Source organism: Dipteris shenzhenensis, chromosome 13 (assembly GCF_047967505.1).
Source record: "Dipteris shenzhenensis isolate YYH24624 ecotype China chromosome 13, Dip_SZ_1.0, whole genome shotgun sequence".
NCBI classification, from domain to species: Eukaryota; Viridiplantae; Streptophyta; class Polypodiopsida; order Gleicheniales; family Dipteridaceae; genus Dipteris; species Dipteris shenzhenensis.
The window spans coordinates 2,906,551-2,925,089 of NC_141608.1; the positions used below are offsets into that span (position 1 = coordinate 2,906,551).

Sequence of the window (18,539 nt, forward strand, 5' to 3'; positions counted from 1 at the left end):
AACCTGTCCTCCATCTGGTTAGGTCTGCAACCAAATAACATACTTGAGACATCATATTTCAGGTATAAGTCTAGATTACTTGAACCGTGAATCTTTAATTGTGGTTTTGAGTTGTCCCCCTCTAAGTCATAGCCTCCATTTGACCCTGAGTCCTCCTGGTTTGGGCAAGAGTGGCTTGCCTCCTTCTTGGTACATCACTTGTCTTTGTTCTCTTTGATGCCGTGCCAGAGGACACAGCCAGCCTGACGGAGGCAATGGAGACGGATTGAGAGGTCTCATTCTGGATAAGGAAATATCCGGATACACCATCTTCTCTCGTGTCATAGAGATCTTCTTCCTTTACCTCAAGGGTAGGTACTCTCGACAATATTTATGAAAAATGTGCTCGGGAATCCCGGTGTATGGTCCGGATTGTGCACCCAACTTACACAAATGGATAAGAAGGCGGGTCACACTACTAGATTGGACCTTAGGGCAATACTTGCAATGCCACTTACAAACATTGGACTTCTCTTTCACTCTCTCAAAGTAAGTACAATGCAAGGAAAAGGCTTCATGAACCGCCGGTGGCATTGCGGGAGAGAGAAAGAAAGAAAGAAAGTCAGGGTAGGTACTCTCGACAATATTCTTGAAAAATGTACTCGGGAATCCCCGTGTATGGTCCGGATTGTGCACCTAACTTACACAAATGGATAAGAAGGCGGGTCACACTACTAGTTTGGACGTTAGGGCAATACTACTTGCAAACATTGGACTTCTCTTTCACTCTCTCAAAGCAAGTACAATGCAAGGAAAAGGCTTCATGAACCGCCGGTGGCATTGCGGGAGAGAGAAAGAAAGAAAGAAAGTCTATTAACATCCATGGGCGACCAATAGTTCTATGGAACAATAAAAAACCTCTAGTACATCTGCTTAGGGAGGGCACATGGCAGCTTCGAGAGAGTGCAAGAAGCAACTTCAATTATTTAGGGTACCTACATTATAGCTTGGAAAAAAAAAACAGCCATACATCAGTTTAAGATTGAGAGTCTTTTGGCTTAGATTTAAACTCCCTAATGATTGCTATGCCTTCATGATATACCATCCATTTTCAATCCTTCCTAGCAGCCTTGACCTGCTCTAATTCCGTTGCCTTATTTTTCAATTGAGCTCATGTAGTTCCTCATCTATCCATACCTCAGTCCCTTTCAACTTGTAAGATTGTCGGAGAAGCTTGACGCGTAGGTCTCGTGAGTTAAGCGTAATGATAGCATGACCTTTAGTTTGTGAGATCTGAGTTGCTTTGGCTTCATCATCATCATCGACATCCTCATCCTTGTTAACCGTCCTATCAATGTTAGGCATGGCTGCTTTGACATGTGCTAGAGTGTCACTAAAAGAGTCCTCCTCTTTATACCATCCTTTAGCGAGTCCCCCTACTCTAATTTTGAAGGCATTATCATGTCTAGCTGCATGTTCTTCAATCTCTTCTTGAATATCAGCTTTATTTACCTTTGTATCAAATTCCAAGGTCACTTCCTTCTTAGCGATTTGTACTTCACTGTGAACTAGATCTTTGACTTTAGAGACTAGCTGGGGCAGCCTTGCAAGATTTGACGATCTCATCAATTTCTGCCTACTTGCCAAGTCGTTCAAGAACCTGAATTCTAGCTACTGCATCTGCCAGTTGCATCTTTAACTCTCTTACCTTCTCTTGTAGATAAAGAAATCTGTCATGGTGTCCAATTATGGGTCTGTCCAGGCTTCCTCGTAGATATGTGTGCGCAAATGGAGAGGGTGTCTTGGCTGTGGTATATCGGGCCTATGCATACGGAGAGAGTATCATGGTTGCAACTGTGGCATATCGGGCCCTGTGGCTGAGGCTATTGGAGTTGAAGGGGATTTCGTAGAGAAGCTCGGCCATTCCTTGCTGGCCATGTCTGCTGCTACCCCCTGGCTGAACTAACCCCCAATTGGGCTGGTGGTTCATCCTAGCTAGGGGTTAGAAAACTTGTTAGGGTTTGTTGTTGGCGGCTTGCACAACCTTGACGGCTAGGGTTTGCTTGTTGACGGACGAAGAGGTGGCGGCTAGGGTTTAGGTTACACTAGGTGGTGTTGGACGGCCAACGACGAGATAAATGATGAGCTTGGTGGCGAGTAGATGAGGTGACGAGTTGACTTCATGAACAAAGAAAGATGAGCTGAGGAGCTCACGTATGGAGGGTTGACTACTGACGAGTTGACGAGCTAATGGATGAGCTCACGGGCGACGAATGGCGAGCTCATGAACCAGTGACTAGTTCACGAACCAGCGATGAACGACGAACCGACGAATGAGGAGCCAACGACGAACGACGAACGAGCTAACGAGAGAGAGTTTATTAAAGTCTTTGAAAGACCGATGGGTCTAAGAGATTGAAAAATCCTGATACAAACAAGTTGTGTGGGCGGAGCTACTAAATGAGCCTCCACTCCAATGCAGAATGCAAATACTAAAGTGTTGAGTGCTACATAGTCATGTCAGAATGATAAGTATTGACTGCTACATAGTCATGTCAGAATGATGATCACCTACATAGTCATGATAAGTATAGAGAGAGAGAGAGAGAGAGAGAGAGAGAGAGAGAGAGAGAGAGAGAGAGATGTATTAACGTCCACGGGAGGCCTCACGAGCCTATGGGACAAAGCACACAAAAAAGCGAACTCATACAAACCTCATTGGGCTGAAGCAAAGAGCACGCTAGGACCCTTGCTGAGTACTAGTTTGCTAACAAAATCATAATCATGAATAGAAATAGCCAACTGCAACTGCATAGTGGACCAGATCAATCTATCCAGTATCAGGTACAAATTGCAAAACAAGTAAGTTTCGACACTGGGACTTGGAAACAGAAACAGATGCAGAAACTGAAGCTTGCTAATACAGTGATGGCTCTCTGGTGGTCCCTCCTGAGGAAGGCTGTGATAGGTCGGACCTCAATAGAGCAAAGAAAGAAAGATATATTAACGTCCACGGGAGGTCACACGGGCCTATGGGACAAAGTACACAGAAAATCGAAATCATACAAGCCTCAGTGGGCTGAAGCAAAGAGTGTACTCTGAGGACTCTCTGTCGTGCATGTGGTCTCTGCGTCCCTCTCTCGGTGGTACCGTGTCGGATGTTGATCCAGATTGCTCTCATGTCGGCTGGCTCCTCCTCCACTCCACTGTGTCCTGGGGCTGACTCAAATGCATAGAAGTTTGTGACGCGCTATTGTGCGTGGTCATCCTCTATGTCCTATGGTGGTCTGGCCATCCCCTGTTGCTCTCTGGTGACTCTCTGCCAAGGGCGGACTCCTACTAGCACCTACATAAGGCTGGTTTCACAAACAGGCGCATCCAAGTGCTTGGACATCGAGGGAGCCAATCAACATTCCAAAAATGAAACATCCGCCTTGCAATGAATTCACACACGGGCGGACGCACTTCTATGTGGCAATCCAAAGAGCGTGAAGTTGCGTCTGGCCTTGAGACCTCGATCAAGTGCTTGGGCGGAGGCAAAAATAGAATTCATGTGGGACCCATCTACTATTTTCGATGGACCTTACCACTGAGCTATGCATTGGTTCTTTGACTTATCGTAAACTCTATACATTATATATTTGGGTGTCCGTGCATGTGTGAAACTACCAAGCCGGACGAGCTATTTTCAGTCTGGACAAGGGACGCTGAGCTGCTTAGTTCGGGTGCATGTGCCTAAGGGACACTCTAGCATGGTTTTCCGCATCAGATAAAGCCCAATATAGACCTGGTCATATAATGGATCAGTGGTGATAAAGGGCTGAAGCCACTCCCCTCCAGGTAGAGACAGTGGTAGCGCCCCTGGATCTCGTAGTAGACTGGGCAAACACAAAGAAAATGCTCCTCTGTCTCAACTGCCCCTAGCATACATAGTGTGTAGACCCGTTGCTCTCTGGGTATACCTGTTGCTCTCCCAGCCTCGATCCTCAGCTGATGGGATGAAACCCGCATCTGACCAATGGCAATCCTTAGTGCATGTTGTTTGTCCTCAAGATACTGGGGTCTGATGATGAATCCCTCCTCTGATACTCTCAAGAGTGGTCGCGGTAGAATTGGGTCTTGGTGGGGAGCTCTTGGTCCTCCCCCCAAGTTCGGATGTATGAAGCTGGAGGAGGTCTAACTGTATGATACGATTGATCTCATCTCGTGGGATCGACTTAGCAAGCGCATCCATGCTGTACTGAAAGGGGGGAAGCTTGCCCATTTGGATACCATGCCTGGCAAGCCATGTAGATATGCGTGCATACCATGTGTTTGCCTTGCTCTCTGCTAGCCGTCTGGATGACTCTAGGGCCAACCTCGGAAGTCTCTAGTGGGGTAAGTCCTAGACTCTGTGGATGAAAGTCACTGTCTGAAAGATGGCATCAAACTAGAGAGGTGTCATGGCGAACTCTGCCTGCACTATCTCATGTGGGATTGAGGGCTTACATCGGATCATCTTGGGCCCCATCGTCACCCGTAGCCGCGCGAAGCTCCTCCAATTTGTCCTCGGAAGATCGCACCCCCAGAAGGGTGCTGCATACATGGCAGTCGGTGGCACTAGTAGAAGGGTGTTGCATACATGGCAGTCGGTGGCACTAGTTTGTCAAAAAGCTAGCCCTTCGTTGGTTGATCTTGGAAGTGCGCCTGGAAGCACTGTCGCCCTAGTCTAGTTGAAGCACTATGCCCTCGTGTGAGCCGTGCCTGAGCTGCATGGGTCATCGTGAAGATGGGCCCTGTGAAGAATGCTCCCAAATATGTGTACGGCTGCACTATCTCCACTGGCTCGCCACGATAGGTGAAACTAAGTCGGTAAATCACTCCTCGTGAGGTGTTGAAGATCATAACCTTAGTTTTCCCAAGGTTGACCGTCAAGTCTCTCTCTGTGCAGAACACCTCTAATGCCTCTAGAGCTCTCTGCAGCCCCTCCGCTGACGAGCGTATAACAATATTTGTATGAAGCGATCACCCAGTCATGAACCCTCGCCCCCTAGGCGATCTATGAAAGATGTGATCTCATCGATGTAAAGTCCAAAGAGAGTTGGTGAGAGATGGCAGCCCTACTTCACTAAAATTGTGCTCTCGACCCAATCCGATAGACCGCTTGGAGCACGGACCCTACCTCTGAATGACTCATATAAGCTCATCACTCCCGAGATCAATGTCTCTGGAATCTGCATCTCCTGTAGTCTCTTGATCATACGAGATCATGGGATAGTGTCGAAAGCCTTTCGAAAGTCTACGAAACATGTGAACCTCGCCTCCTCAACGACAGCCCTCAGAGTGAAAATGTGGTCTAGAGTAGAGTGCTGCCTCCCGAATCCTGCTTGCCCTAGTGCTCGTTGTCCCTATGCCTCTGTATGACTGTTGGTCTTCCTCTCTAGTACCGATCCATAGATCTTGGCCAATGTGTGGCCAATCACGAGGGTGCGATAGCTCCCAGTGTCATGAGGTCTCCTGCTTTGTGTATAGGTACGATAGTGGTGGTGCTCCATGCTAGTGGGAAGCCATGACAAACTGCAAAGTTAAACATATGTGCAAGAATCGGGGCTAGAACCTCCTGCCCATGTGCGAAATGCTCTGTTAGGAGGCCCTCATGATACTGTGCTTTCCGGTTGTGGAGCTGACGATGTGCAGCCTGCACATTCTGCGTATTGAATAGATGACAAGTAGTGGGCTTGCGCATAGAGTGCATACCATGCCGTATCAACACCACTCTTTGCTAGTCGCCTAGAGGACTCAAGTGCTAACCACGGTAGTCTCCCTTGGGGTAAGGCCCAAACTCTGTGGAGGAATGTCACTGTCTGAAAGATGGCATCAACCTTGAGAGGGGTCATGGCGAACTCTGCGTGTATAATCTGATGGGGGACTGAGGGTTTACTCCAAATCATCCTGGATCCCATGGTCACCTGGAGTCTCTCAAATCTCTTCCATTCCGTCGCTGAAATATCACTCCCAATCCAGTCTGATAAGCCTCCTGGGGCACGTATCCTCCCTCTTACAGACTCATATAGACTCATGATCCCCCAAATCATGATATATGGGAGCCGTAGCTCCTATAACCTCTTGATTAGGCGAGAGCGTGGGACAGTGTCAAATCCCTTACGAAAATCTATGAAGCAAGTGTAGACATGTTGACGCCTTGAATTTTCCTTCTCAATAATAGCCCTCAAGGTGAAAATGTGATCTAGGGTGGAGTGATGTCTCCGAAATCCTGCTTGCCCAAGTGCCCGCTGTCCATAACCCTATGTGTACCTGTTTCAACAGTAGACTACTTGCTCGGTCCATTGGCACTGGCCCCACAGATACATGATTATATTGTGCCCCCCTCCATTTGGAGCCGACCACTCATATCTCACTTTCTGTATATCGGTCGCCATGCCAACCATGAGGAGGGCCCCCCCACCACCCACTCGTGTTCAGATCCATTTTGACCGTGCTCTCGACCCGGTGTACATGAGCCACCTGGCTTCTGAGCTTCCAGTACTACTTGGTGATGGGATGGACCTCGCACATGCATCAGACACTCTTATATCGATGATACAGGATGTTGCCACCAGAGCCTTTCCCACGACACGATCTGCACGTGTTCTAGATGGAAAGATGCCCCAAAATCCCTGGTCTGATGGCGAGTGCAGAGAGATGAGAGCCCACCTTACGCGTGAGATAGCACTGGGACATTTGACTCCACCAGAGGCACGCTGGATGTCACGCCAAGTGACACGGCCTAAGAAGCGGGCTTTCCTCATGCACAGGATGGAGGAGGTGATCAGTTCCTTCCATGGAGGAGATCCTACCACGGGATGGGGACTCCTATCAGAAGGGAAGTTGCCCATTCCCATCACAGAGCCCGCAATCTAGCACACATATGCTTGCTCTCTGTATGATGTCCTAGGTCAAGCACCACCTGATATGTCCTCTATGCCTAGACCCACCACATGTAATCTATTTACTTCGCAGAATGTATGAGCTGCCCTTCTTTGGCTTCATAACCAAGGATCACCAGATCATGAGGGATTACGCATTGAACATTTTGCGCATGGGCAAGAGATCATGACCCTGATATTAGCACAGTTGTTCAATCATGCCGTATGCCATGGCTTCCCACCTACTTGGAGCACCACCACCGTAGTACCGATAGACAAGGCAGGTGATCCCATGGACATTGGGAACTACCGTACTCTTATGATTGGCCACACTTTGGCTAAGATATATGGATCAGTCCTAGAGAGGGAGATCAGCAGTCGAGTCCGCCAGATGATGGCCATCTTCGGAGACCGCTATATATGATCAAGTCATGTATAGCCCCTAGCTCAAGTAAATGTCTCCTATATGCTGTCACTGGTTCATCTGCATCTGCCGACTGCCTCACGATCCCCAGCTCTGCTGCATCCATCTCCGGTACTATGAGGGAATCCTCATCGAAATCTAACAGGCCCACGTGTTGTTCCCAGTACGTGCATTGAAGTCACCAAGGAGGAGAGTGTCCCCATGTTTGGAGAGCTCCGTGATATCATCGTGAATAGTCTCATATGGGCTGTGCCCGTCAGTGGTGACTTCTCGTGCGTAGGATGATGTGTCTGGGGAAAAGGAACATAATACAATGAAAGTCGGCTGTGTGTGTGGTAACTGGACCTGAATCCACATGTGTCGTGCATGCTCCTCCTTTCGTATTATAGAAAGGAGTGGGCCTCAGATGTGATCTGAAAAGAACAGCCACGGATCCTTGTACCCCACTATCCCTCCTCAGCTCCTTCCCTTGGGCAGACTCCCATGTGTATCCTGTCACTGTGGGTAGCCTTCTCTCTGGGCTCTCATGTGTCTCGGTGTAGAAGATCACATCTTTGTTATGGTATGTCTCCAAAAACCCCCCTGGGTCGGACGATAGGGTGCCATTACAATTCCACACTGCCATCTTGCATACTTGCCCCATCGTTCAGACACCGTCATGTGCTGTCCCCTTCTTGTGCTGCATCTTGTGCTTCTTTTTCTACCCTCTCTCGAATGATCACCCTACCATCTCTGTAAACTGCCCATTTCCCCTCTTGTCTTGCAGCCATCACCCGCACCATTCCTTCCCTTCTGCGTTCTTGCTGCAGGAGTGTGAGATCTTCATCTAGAAAGATCTTGGTCCCCCTTCAGTGCTGCCCGTGTACTCGATCTATCTGTGGCTGTTCACAGCTTTACAACCAAAGGCCTCATCGGTGCATCTGTTTTACCCACTGTCCAGGCTGATTCAGAAGTGAGAGCATATTTTTATACTATGGTCTACACCCACTGTTGGGCGCTGATGACGTCAGTGGGGATGTCATAGTAGCTAATCCCTGCTATGCATGATGGAGTTTATGGTTTTCAACCTTGTGAGTGACTATCATGAGATTGAAACTGCACTATGTTGTGTTTTTCGAGGATGAGTTTGGGAATGTTCCTGGATTCATCTAGGTATATGCTTCTGCCGTATTAGCGGACATGCAAATTTCACCTTGTGAAGTTTTCATCCAAGTTGCGGCCTGCTGGTATTGTGATAATTTTTTCTATCTTAAATGATGCGTTGCCCTATCAGCTAGATTTAGATTTAGATGCTCGTTGGGGAGAGACTAAAATGAAAATGTTTAGACTTCACAAGAAGTTGTAGCTTGAATGAAGAGATTTTGGACTACCTTTTGATTAGCCTTCTCCTTTAGTGCTAGCCTTCATCATGGCTGAGTTTGCCCTTCACCTTCGGAGTGCCGACAGAAACTCAGTACGAAGACTTTGTATAAATGGATGCCCAAGTATGTGTGGGTGTGTGGATTTGTATGTGTGAGAGCATATTTTTATACTATGGTCTACACCCACTGTTGGGCGTTGATGACGTCAGTGGGGATGTCATAGTAGCTAGTCCCTGCTATGCATGATGGAGTTTATGGCTTTCAACCTTGTGAGTGACTATCATGAGATTGAAACTGCACTATGTTGTGTTTTTAGAGGATGAGTTTGGGAATGTTCCTGGATTCATCTAGGTATATGCTTCTGCCGTATTAGCGGACATGCAAATTTCACCTTGTGAAGTTTTCGTCCAAGTTGTGGCCTGCTGGTATTGTGATAATTCTTTCTATCTTAAATGGTGCGTTGCCCTATCAGCTAGATTTAGATTTAGATGCTCGTTGGGGAGAGACTAAAATGAAAATGTTTAGACTTCACAAGCAGTTGTAGCTTGAATGAAGAGATTTTGGACTACCTTTTGATTAGCCTTCTCCTTTAGTGCTAGCCTTCATCATGGCTGAGTCTGCCCTTCACCTCCGGAGTGCCGACAGAAACTCAGTACGAAGACTTTGTATAAATGGATGCTCAAGTATGTGTGGGTGTGTGGATTTGTATGTGTGAGAGCATATTTTTATACTATGGTCTACACCCACTGTTGGGCGCTGATGACGTCAGTGGGGATGTCATAGTAGCTAGTCCCTGCTGTGCATGATGGAGTTTATGGTTTTCAACCTTGTGAGTGACTATCGTGAGATTGAAACTGCACTATGTTGTGTTTTTAGAGGATGAGTTTGGAAATGTTCCTGGATTCATCTAGGTATATGCTTCTGCCGTATTAGCGGACATGCAAATTTCACCCTGTGAGTTTTCGTTTAAGTTGCGGCCTGCTGGTATTGTGATAATTCTTTCTATCTTAAATGGTGCGTTGCCCTATCAGTTAGATTTAGATTTAGATGCTCGTTGGGGAGAGACTAAAATGAAAATGTTTAGACTTCACAAGCAGTTGTAGCTTGAATGAAGAGATTTTGGACTACCTTTTGATTAGCCTTCTCCTTTAGTGCTAGCCTTCATCATGGCTGAGTCTGCCCTTCACCTCCGGAGTGCCGACAGAAACTCAGTACGAAGACTTTGTATAAATGGATGCTCAAGTATGTGTCGGTGTGTAGATTTGTATGTGTGAGAGCATATTTTTATACTATGGTCTACACCCACTGTTGGGCGCTGATGACGTCAGTGGGGATGTCATAGTAGCTAGTCCCTGCTATGCATGATGGAGTTTATGGTTTTCAACCTTGTGAGTGACTATCATGAGATTGAAACTGCACTATGTTGTGTTTTTAGAGGATGAGTTTGGGAATGTTCCTGGATTCATCTAGGTATATGATTCAGAAGTGAGGTTTACTCCCATCTTGTCAAAGAGGATTTTGGCATCTGACATGGGGCTATCACCTACTGTTAGGCCTCTGACCAGCACATTCAAACTCTTGCTGTCCTGTTGTTTCTCTTCCTCCATTGTTTCAGAAATGAGCTCCCTTTTCTTTGGTGTTGTGTCTTTCTTTATTACATCTTTCCATGCAAGCATATCAGCTTTCCCTTTCGTGATTTGTTGTGTGAACTCGGCGTGTTTCCCTTGTACCATTGTTTGCAAAGCTGCCATTTCCTTTTTGAGTTGTTCATTCTCTGATTTCAACATATCACTGATCTTGCACCCTTCCTCTGACATCCCTTTCGCATTCTTGAGCTGCTGCATTTGCTCTTCAATGGTGTTCAGCTCCTCGTTAAAAGGTGGCTGAAACTCCCCTTCTTCCCAATGAGCACTTGCCTTCAGTTTGTCATTCACTTTGGAGGGCATCAACATGGGCGCCCAATGTCTCAATTTTTGAGGTCAAATTACTGTTTTTTTCATCTAAAGCACGAGTCATGTCCTGCATCATTTTACCTTTCTCACATGTCCATTTGTTTTGCATCTATTCTTGCCATTTCTTCATTCCATCTTGCATTTGGGCTCAAAGGTTTGAGAGCTCATCTTCTCTAGTCTCTCTCTGCTTCTTGCATAGGCCTTTCAAACCTTCATCTTCTCTAGTCTCTCTTAGCTTCTTGCGTAGGCCTTCAATTTTTGTGTCTTGCATCTTGCATATTTCCTTGAGTGTTGATATGCAAGCCTTGGCGCTTGTCTTCTATTTTCTCCGCCTTCGTCTATACTTCCGGTCCTTGTCACCCTTTGTTTTCTGGTCGGGTGAGCTCTCCTTTGTCCCCATAGTGTCATCACTTTTTGATCTAATAGTCTTCAGATAGTCTTCTTGGCGTAGATTACAAGGGCTGGGGGGGGGGGGGGGGGGGGGGGGGGGGGGGCTAGCTACCAAGCTCAACCTTGGTGTTTTGCAGCCAAGGCTGCTTCGCAAGTAGCAAGCAGCTGCTATGGGCCTCCGTGGCGGGCAATGGCGCAACAGTAGCAATGACGCAGCAGCAGCAATGGCACAGCAATGGCGGGGCGGGGAAGAGGTGCAACAATGGCGAGGGAGGGAGCAAGCAGGCGGGAGTGGGGAAGGGAGCAAGCAAGCAGCGCGGGGAAGGAGCAGCACGACAGTGTGTGTGGGGGGTGCAAGCAGCAACAGAGGAGGCACTGCAATGGAGGCGCAGGCAGGGAAGAGGCGCGAGCGGGCAGGTTGGCTAGGCGAGCAGGCCGGAGCCAAGCAAGGCTAGCGAGGCGGGGAGCTGAGGCATGGCGGGGAGCTGGAGCATGGCAGGGAGCTTGAGCTAGAGCGTGATGCGGCGGGGCAGCAGGGCGTCATGCGGCGTGTGGTGAGGAGGAGGAGCAATAGGGCGGGGAGGAGCTTCAAGGTGGGGAGGGAGAGAGCAGCATGGCGGGGAGGAGGAGCAAAGAGAGAGAGAGAGAGAGAGAGAGAGAGAGAGAGAGAGAGAGAGAGAGAGAGAGAGGCCTCGCGGGCCTATGGGACTAAGTGCACACAAAAAATAGACTCATACAAGCCTCAATGGGCTGGAGCAAAAGGCGAACTAGGGCCCTTGCTGAGTACTAATCTATACTGGCAAAAACATAGTGATCATAGTCATGAAAATCAGAATCAATCAATCAAGCACAAATTGAATCAAGTTAATCACGGAGGTGGGACTTAGAAACCGAAGCTCAGTATAGTGATGGCTCTCTGGTGAGCTGTGAAAATATCTCGTATCTGCATCTGTCGAGCTGTCTCGCACTGTGGCGGGGGCGGGGGATGCGGTCTCCTTGATCTCTGAACTCTCTAGGCTATGTCCTAAGTGATTCCTCATCTTTGTCAATCCTCCTTGAGAAGAGTTGTGATAGGTTGGACCTCAATAGAATGTGCTCGGGGCAATCTCTGTCATGCGTGTGGTCTTTGCGTCCCTCTCCCAGTTGCACCTTGTCGGCTCTTTGTGCTGATCCAAGATGCCCTCATATCAGCTAACTCCTCCTCTATCCCGATGTGTCTTGGAGTAGTAGTGTCTCCTTGTGGCGGCGCATCTCCATCAGATAGAGCCCAATGTAGACTTGGTAATGGAAATGAATCAGGCGCGTGATAGTGGGCCGAAGCTACTCCCCTTCGGGTAGAGATAGTGGTAGCGTCCACGAATCTCATAGTAGTCTGGGCAAGTACAAAGAAAATGCTTCTCTATCTCAACCGCCCCCCAGCGTGCATAACATGCATACTCTCTGCTCTCTGGGTATAGCTATAGCTCTCCTGCCTTGATCCTCAATCGATGGGACGAAACCCGCATTTTTATCAGTGCATGTGAGACACCTCTATCTTCGAGATACTGGGGTTTGATGATGAATACCTTCTCCGATACTCTCAGGACGTGGTCGCGGTAGAACTGCTGCATACATGGCAATCGCCTTACTAGCGTATTGAAAAGCCAGCCCTTCGTCAGTGGATCTTGGAAGTGCGCCTGGAAGCACTGTCGCTCTAGCCGAGCTAAAGCACCCCGCCCTCATGTGAGTCATGGGTCATCGTGAAAATGAGTCTTGTGAAGACTCCTCTCAAATATGTGTAGGACTATACTATCTCCTCTGGCTTGCCACGGTAGTTGAAGCTGAGTCGGCGGATCACTTCGTGTGAGGTGTTGAAGACCATAACCTTGGTCTTCCCTTGGTTGACTGTTAGGTCTCTCTCTCTAAAGAACACCTCTATGGTCTCCAAATGTCTTTGCAGTCCTTCTGCTGAAGATGATATCAGGACTATGTAATTAGCGTAAAGTAATATCTGTATCATGAGGTTGGCTAGTAATGATCTCTCACCTCCTAGGTGGTCTATAAAGGATGTGATCTCATCGATGTAAATGGCACGAACTTTGCCTCTGATTGACTCATATAGGCTCATCACACCCCAAATCAGTGTCTTTGGAATCTGCGTCTCCTGTAGTCTCTGATTATGTGGAATCGTGGGCCTGTGTCGAAGGCTTTCCAAAAGTCTACGAAGCATATATAGACTTTATGATGTTTGGACCTCGCCTCCTCAGTGATAGACCTCAAAGTGAAGATGTGATCTAGAGTAGAGTGCTGCCTTCTGAATCCTGCCTACCCTAGTGCCCGCTGCTCTTGTGCCTCCGTAGGACTGTTGATCTCCCTCTCTAGTACCGTTCCTTAAATCTTGGCCAATGTGTGGCCAATCATGAGGGTGCGGTAGTTCCCAATATCCATGCGGTCTCCTGCTTCGTGTATCGGTACAATAGTGGTGGTGCTCCATGGCGGTGGGAAGCCGTGGCATACAGCATGCATCTGTGCTAGAATCGGGGCTAAGACCACCTGCCCATGCGCGAAATGCTCAGCCCGTAGGCCCTCATGATCCTATGCTTTCCGGTTATGGAACCGACGGAGTGCAGCCCATACATTTTGTTTGGTGAACAAGTGACATGTGGTGGGCCTATGCATTGAGGACATGTCCGGTGAAGGAGCATGTATAAGTGTGCCACAATCTCGGATTGGTGATGGGAATGGGTGGATTCCCCTCCGACAGAAGTCCCCATCTAGTGGTCGGGTCCCTCGAAAATATCTCATGATCTTGTCCATCCTATGTTTGAGGACGGCTTGTCTCTTGTGGCGTGTCAACCCTTGAAAGATCCGATGTGCCTCAGATGACGTCAATTGACCCAAAGCTCGCTCGTGTGTGAGGTGGGCTTGTGTGGATCGAGTTGTAGGGAAGGATTTGGCGGCAGTGTCCTATACTATGGAGACAAGGGTGTCCAAGGTGTGGGCGAGGTCTATATCTTCTCCTAGTAGGGGTGGAAGCTCTTTGGCTAAGTGACTCACATATATTGGATCGAGGGCACGGTCAAAGTGGATTTGGGTACGAGTAGGCGTGGCAGGAGACTCTCTGTGGGCATGGTGGTAGAGATACGGAAAGCCAGATATGAGTGATCAACTCCGAGTGAGGGAGGGGGTACTGTGAGATCATGTATCCGCGAAGCAAAAGCTAATGGGCCCAGTAGGTAGTCCACTATGCTCTTCCCACCACCATGTGGTAGGCAAGTGAAACCTCCAAATGATGGCCATCTCTGAAGGCCATTGTAGATGATGAGGTCATGGACTGAGGAGTGCATCGGGGGGTGGACCATAGAATGATAGGATGGGACATGGGGCTGCCACATGGACAGCACATAAGCTGCCATGTGGGCACCAGAGAGAGAGGAGATCCTTGGCAGAGGAGAGCCACCATGGAGGACAGATTTGGTAGAGGCTGTCCACAGATGGAAAGGTCAGATCTAGGCAGAGTTTCCAGCAAGAGATGACGGCGTGAACAGGCAGGATTACATCAGTCAGGTTACGGAACAGTACAGATTGGTCAGCAAGTTTTGAGACCCTGTGGGCAGGTTTGGTGGAGGTTGAAGGCACAGACCTTGCTAAAGGACGACCTTGATTCATTGCTCGGGGGAATTAGCTTCGGTGTCTGAAGGATTGTACCTAGGCGAGAGGCTTAGGTTCAGGCAGGTGTTTGAAGGATTGTACCTAGGTGGGAGGCTCAGGTAGGTGTTGTTAGCACTTAGCCTTGGTATGTGCCTTGTAGGTCAGGTCAACTCATAGAGTTGACTTCATTGGTCAACCATATGGTTGACTTGGGGGCACCATATAGGTCACCCCTTTGTACTTTCTCATTATCCATTTGCAAGTACTCACGTTTGCTTCAACTTGTTGTTTGCTCCCTTGCACTCCCCTCCCATTCCATTGCTTCCCGCACCCAACAATTGTATCAAAGAAGGTTCTCTTGGTAAAAACCTGTCTCTCTTGGTGCTTTCAGCTCAGCTCACCCTCTTGCCAAGGGATCGAACGCAATGGGTGAAGACAAGAACCGATCCAATGTGCAATGAAGTTTGGGTGGGAGTGGCTTCTGTTTGTATGCTTCAAGCATTAGTTTGGATTATATGCACGTTTAAGCAAAATAGACCTTCGTTGGCTTTGGTCTAGGATATGGACATTTTGGTGAAAGAGATATTTGCCGGCTTGCTCTATAACAACATCTTCGAGCTCTCGTACTACCTACCGCGCTTGCTTTGCCGCATCTCATCATATGGAGACGGTACTGATCCGTATAGTCACCTCGATGCCCACGTCTTGCATTTCGCTGAACTTCTGCGCCCCCGTGTCCTACAGCTCGTCGGACTTCCTCACCCCCACACCCTATGGACCATTTGTAACTCCATGGACATGTCGGAACCTGTTCTTTGCCCAGGACATCCGCTCCCGTACTATTGGTCTTCGTTCTAGGTGGTTTTCTTCGTTTGAGATCTGGGGCTTCTGACTTTTGGCTTCAGATTTGCATTGGAGCCGTATTTGGCAGACACCCGGGCACTCTATCAACTCATTTGGAGTGAGAGAATCTGACATTTGCTATTTCTAGAAGTCAGATTAGTAGATTTTGGCATTTTGGTAGACATTGCATTGGCATTTGCAAGACATTGCAGTCACAATTGCCGGGCATTTTGTCACAGTTGTAAAATTTCAGCAAAATTTGGGGGTTTTGCACATTTGCCTACCGTTTGGCATATTCGCCCTCTCAGAATTTGGGGCTTTTGTCAGATTTGTTGAAAGTGATACTTGCTTGGCACGGCCAAATTTGGGGTCTATTTGCATTTGCCCTTTCCTTTGGGCTACCATTTGGATAGATTTGCAGACATTTGCCCTTTGTTCTGGGCTGGTCATTTGCAGGACAGCACTTTGTAGGGCGGCCCTTTGATTGGACTATTTTTTCCAGGTCATTTTTGGCGACAGATTGTGCATTTTGCTCAGTGCATGAGCAACCACTTTTGGCATTCCCATTTGCAGAGATTGCTGTCTACCTGACATTTGCAGCTAGCAGTCAGATACTTTGAGCAGCCAGCTCTTTGCGTGATAGCCTTGAGGCTTTGACATTTGCAGGGCACTCTTTTTCTTTGGGGATTTTTGTTTTTGCAATGGCTTACCATCAATCTCTTGGAATGCATCCCCATGAAGACAAGCTTGATGGTATCAACTATCCCATGTGGTCGTACTTGGTGTGCGACCTGTTGGTATCCCACAATTTTTGGGGTATTGTCAATGGATCAGAGACTAGACCTGTCTGTTGGAAAGGTCATCTGTAAGCCCCCATATGAGGAGAGCGTGGGGGAGGGAGACCTAGGGCATGTGCCCAAAAGAAAAGGTGAGGGGGCTGCCACATGGGCAGCACCTCACAGGGAAAGGACAGCCAAAAGGGGCTGCCACATGGGCAGCACAGCAGCCTGGCAGAGGTGCTTCAAGGCGTGTGTGTACGGGCTGGAACAGGCCCCTAACAGAGGTGCACGGGAGGCTGGACAGAGGCTGCATGTGGTGCAGCAAAAGGCGTCTGCAGAGCTGGCACATGACACAGTAAAGGGGCAGAGGTGGAGGCTATGGTGGGCCAGACACCTGGCCATAGATGTGCCCAAGGGTGGGGCCCAATGGGGGCTTCCTTTGGGGCCTGGCAGCAGCCCAAAAGGGCCTGGCAAAGGCCCTTATTGGACCAGCCAACCAAGTCGGCCAGCAAGCAGACTGGTCGGCCAGGATGAGGCGGCTGGGTACAATGACTGTATTGTACTATGTGTGTGTGTGTGTGGGTGTTGAGCTACTTAACGTGTGTGTGGGATGTATGTATTGTGTGGGAGTTATCGATGTATTGTATGGTCCATAGAGGGAACCTTGCACGCATGCACATAAGTGACAATCTACAGAACACTGCCAAGTGACTGGGCATCATTCAACCCCCCCTTTTCTTTCCTTTTGGTAGGCACAAAAACTGAATGGTGAGCAGAAGCAAAAGATACAGGCCATGTGCTCCTTGCTCTCGCAACTTCTGTTAGAGTCCGCAGAATCTCATGTTAATGAGATTGTGACAGAAGTTGTTGTATGCTGTAAAAAGGCTTTCCATGAGGTTTTTGACGTAGATATTGAAGATGATATGGAGGACCAAGAATCACCTGCCTTCATGGATGTTCTAATGGACGTTCTTCTATCACTGTTGGCCCGGTCATCAGCTCCAATTCGTGCTGCTGCAGAGCAGGTAAAGGTTCTTGCTTAGAATCTGGTTTCATTATTTCATAAAGTTTTAAATTTTGTGGTGCTCTTTGTCCTGAAGTATTTTTATTCTGCAGGTATTTAAGTCATTTTGTGGCGATATGACAGAGTCAGCCTTGCTGGGCATGCTGAGGGTTGTGAAGAAACAATTAGGGTCTGCTCGGCACAAAGTTGTAATCCCGTTTGATGTTGAAGAGAGTGACGATGATCAGCTTTTAGAAATTGAAGATAGTGAGGAGGACCTGGATGATGAAGAGAGAAATGATGCGGAATTGCAGGGAAAATTCAAGGAAGATAAAACAAACGAGTATATGCATTTGAATGCCGATTCTGATAGTGAGGGTGTAGTCAATGAGACAAAGGACACTCAATCGCAGGGCACAAGCAAGAAGGAAGCGGAGGGAAATGATGAAGGATTAGACAATTCTGCTTCTGATTCTGAAATGGATGATGCATGCCAAGGTTAGGAAGCATTGATGCCCATCTGGCCCCTCCTCAAGATCCAGGCATCTATCACACATCCCACAACCCTGCTACCTCCACTCCTCTTCAAATTCAGGGTTCTTTCTCTTGTTGAGTTTTTCCTTAAAAAACACGCTAACAGTGTATTGGTTATAAAAGCTCTACCACATTTACTGCAAGCCTTTGTCGTATCATCCTCTGTAGACGGTAACACTCAGCTTGCAGATAGAATCAGGACTGTTCTTCAAGCAAAGCTTTTCAAATCAAAACAATATCCTAAAGGAACAGATATAGATAGAACATTTATCGAGGGTCTGTTGCAACGATCTTTGAAATTGGCCTCAAGGTCAAAGATAAAGACGGTTACCCCAGTAGCACAAGCATGCAGCCTTTGGCTTTTAAAAGTACTAGAAGGCCAACGGTTGCATGAGGGCAAGGACGCCAGACAAGTTGAGCATCTGATTCTGGATGCTGTGAATGATTTCTTTTCTCAGAAGAAAAGCCGCCTGAAGACTCCGTTTCTCCGTGAAGTTTTCATGCGATTCCCTAGGCTTGGAATGATGAGCCTTGGAATGCTCCTGGAGAGATGCATAAGCTCACGGTCTGAGTATTTGCAATATGAATCCTTGATTTTGGTAAACGTGGTTCTCCGCAGTAAAGCTTCCAAAGATCCATACCAAAATGAATTGGATGCGGGTGAATTACGAGCTTGTCTGAAGCAGCACTTGCCTGCTATGAAGGAGGTCTTTATCAGTCTACTTCAGAAGACACCAAG

The 18,539-nt window shown here is 47.9% G+C and overlaps 1 protein-coding gene across 1 annotated transcript in view; it reads left to right on the forward strand.

Moving 5' to 3' along the window:
- The window catches only part of LOC147894924 (DNA polymerase V family), an 86,666-nt gene that overhangs the window by 67,725 nt on the left and 402 nt on the right, over positions 1-18,539 (forward strand). The window contains 2 exon segments of the mRNA XM_087383582.1: positions 17,016-17,288; positions 17,380-18,539. The exon segment at positions 17,380-18,539 is cut by the window's right edge and continues 402 nt beyond it. Coding sequence (XP_087239708.1) covers positions 17,016-17,288; positions 17,380-18,539 — 1,433 coding nt within the window.